We start from the raw sequence: 2914 nt of genomic DNA, 5'->3' as shown, positions 1-2914 counted from the left end.
ATTGAAAAATACGTAAAGTACTGTTACATATACACACACATATATATGTGATCTAGCTAGCCAAAATTAAAAATATTATTTGTCGCTCACGGGACTCAAAATCTATTGAGAATGAAGTTACGTGCGCTTTGCTTTGTTTGATGGGAAGTTCTATAACTATCTTTTGATATACATAATATTAAAATAATTTTTTACCTAAGAAACTTATGGTATGGTATAGGTGTTACCAAAACACATGGCTGCCATTAACTTTCGGTCTAAGTCTTTTTCAGTTATTATGAGCGATTTTAAGTAGTCAAAGTCTTCCCAAGCTGCCTTAACTACATCCTCAACACTCTCCTGTCTCTGCACTTGGCAAATGGGAAACGATCAGAAAAAAGTTATAGCTGCCAAACATTCAAGCTCCCATTTCCAATTTGGCCATGTTGTTCGTTTGGTCTTCTTCATTATAGGCATATCAATTGGAATCTCATTCAGTGTTTACTTCAAAAGCTTTGTTTTCTTATTGAGGACCAGTTTACTAAATTCATTACGACAACCACCACCACCCTTTATATTGTCACAACCACTATCACTAGTACCACAGCAGAACTCTACTCCACGGCTGCCCTCGCCTGTCGATGCCGATGTTGAATCCAAAGTTAAGCCAAATATCTTGCATAACATGGAGGACAACGAGTTGTTCTCCCGGGCTTCTTCGGTTCCAAGGACTCTGCCTAAAGTTGCTTTCATGTTCTTGACAAAGGGACCCATACCTTTGGGTCCCCTTTGGGAAATCTTCTTCAACGGCCATGAAGATCTATATAACATTTATATTCATTCACATCCTTCTTTCATTGATTCAACTCCTCAAAACTCTGTTTTCTACGGACGAATGATCCCTAGCCAGGTAAATTGACTCGGTCTCCATGCGATTTCCGTACACACACATGTTATCAGGAACACATGCACACATGTATTTTAAAATAATATATACAAGTTGTACGGTTTTCATGCATTGCTGAATTCATATCTAATCAGGTCGTACTACTGTCGTGTGGAACAAAATTTAAATCAATCGGTTGGTTTGTAACCCTCACAAAATTTATATTATTAGGACTGTCATGATGTTTTGTATGTCAAAATTTGTAATGATTGTTTACATGTTTCATACATGTCCTTTTAGCAACCTGGCCGAATCATAGTCCTTAAAGCAAATATATGTTTGTTCAATGGGTAGGAACTAGCTAAGACAGAAGATCGAAGAGAATATCAGTTGAGAAATCTAAAGATATGTAGTGCAAAAACTAATATATGGTTGATTTACGAAAGCAATAGTGTAAAAAAATCATTTTCCAGCATGAGTTTCTCTATCTATTAATGTCTATTTATAAATTTTGATTATAGTTTGTGACTAACTTAGATTGTGTTTGGTAAAATTTTTATTTTCAAATTTTTTAAACACAAAAATAGAAATATTATTTTTATTTTTTGTTTAACAATATAAAATTATGTATTGATTTGAAGAAGAGAAGAAAAAAAAAGAAACAAAAGTCAAATGAACATTTTAAAAAAATTTTGAAAGTGAAAAACTTCTATTTTCAAAATTTAATGAATTTTAATTAAAAATTTAAAAAAATAATAAATAAAAATAGAGTTAACAAACACTCTGTTTTATGTTTAATTTTAAATTTTTTAATTAAATAAATAAAAAAACTATTTTTTTTAGGTGTTACCTTAATTGCATGCATATATTAATTATTATTTTTATTTTCTTAATATAGAAATAAAAAGTAATGTAACTTTTGTTTTTGTTACTAATTGCAGCCCGTAGAATGGGGAAAATCAACAATGTTGAATGCAGAAAGAAGGCTCTTAGGGAATGCCCTCTTGGATTCCTCCAACGAGAGATTTGTTTTAGTATCCGAAAGTTGTATTCCTTTGTTCAACTTCACCATAATATACAACTATCTCATAAATTCCAAGAAAAGCTTTACGGGCTCCTTCGACGATCCAAGCAAAGTTGGCCGTGGTCGCTACAACCCCAAAATGTCTCCTGAAATTGCCTTATCAGATTGGCGAAAAGGCGCACAATGGTTTGAGGTGAATCGAAAGCTTGCTGTTGATATTGTATCGGATACAAAATACTACCCCATATTCCAAGAACATTGTAATATTCCTTGTTACATGGATGAACATTATATTCCGACATTGATTAACATTATTAGACCAGAAGAAAACTCGAACCGAAGTGTTACTTGGGTTGATTGGTCCAAGGTTGGTCCACACCCGGGAAAATTTACAAGGAATGATGTTACGCCTAAGTTTCTCAACAAGATAAGGTTTGGAAATAACTGCACTTACAATGGCGACAACACCACTATGTGCCTTTTATTTGCTAGGAAGTTCATGCCCAATACTTTGCCACCTTTGTTGCAATTTGTACCCTTATTTCTTAATACTTCAATACCAGTTTAATTAATACTATATATATATTTTGAACTATAATTTATAATTTTAAATTATTCATTATTTTGTGCTTATTATATATTTACAGGTTTAGGGAGTTTTCATGCCCCTAACAATTTTGCAATAACATTGTTGCAATTTGTACTTCTATATAAGTTTGATTTATATTATAAGGAGGGTGTTAACCAATATATTTAGTTTTTTTAACCACTATATTTTTTAACTTGTATTTACTTATGTTGTTAAGTGGTTAACTCTGTTTTTAATTTTCTTGTTTTTGCCACCTTTGGCCCTTTCATTCTGTAGTACATTTCTTCAATATAAATACAAGAGGCATCGATAATTGAACATTATCATTGATCAAAGCTTTTACATTCTATATTTCTCTATCACTTTAACTTGGTATCACAACCCTTGGTCCTCTTTTTTATGGCTCTTCCCCATTCTCGAGTCTCCTAATTCTCTT

The 2914-nt window shown here is 32.4% G+C and overlaps 1 protein-coding gene across 1 annotated transcript; it reads left to right on the top strand.

The window, feature by feature from the left end:
• Positions 1-346: 346 nt before the first annotated feature.
• Positions 347-2639, top strand: LOC133829252 (glycosyltransferase BC10-like). Its single transcript, XM_062259089.1, has 2 exons — positions 347-889; positions 1807-2639. The coding sequence occupies exons 1-2, from the start codon at positions 359-361 to the stop codon at positions 2455-2457; spliced, it is 1182 nt and encodes a 393-aa protein (XP_062115073.1). The 5' UTR covers positions 347-358; the 3' UTR covers positions 2458-2639.
• Positions 2640-2914: the final 275 nt, after the last annotated feature.

Source organism: Humulus lupulus, chromosome 4 (genome assembly GCF_963169125.1).
Source record: "Humulus lupulus chromosome 4, drHumLupu1.1, whole genome shotgun sequence".
Lineage (NCBI taxonomy): Eukaryota > Viridiplantae > Streptophyta > Magnoliopsida > Rosales > Cannabaceae > Humulus > Humulus lupulus.
Note: the sequence above shows the minus strand (reverse complement) of the source record. Positions and strands in the feature narration are given on the sequence as shown.

What these genes read in the sequence shown, in the direction of transcription:
- LOC133829252 (XM_062259089.1), top strand. Translation starts at nt 359, where the DNA reads ATGGGAAACGATCAGAAAAAAGTTATAGCTGCCAAACATTCAAGCTCC. An exon ending in GACGAATGATCCCTAGCCAG is followed by an intron (nt 890 to 1,806) that starts GTAAATTGACTC and finishes TACTAATTGCAG; the next exon opens with CCCGTAGAATGGGGAAAATC.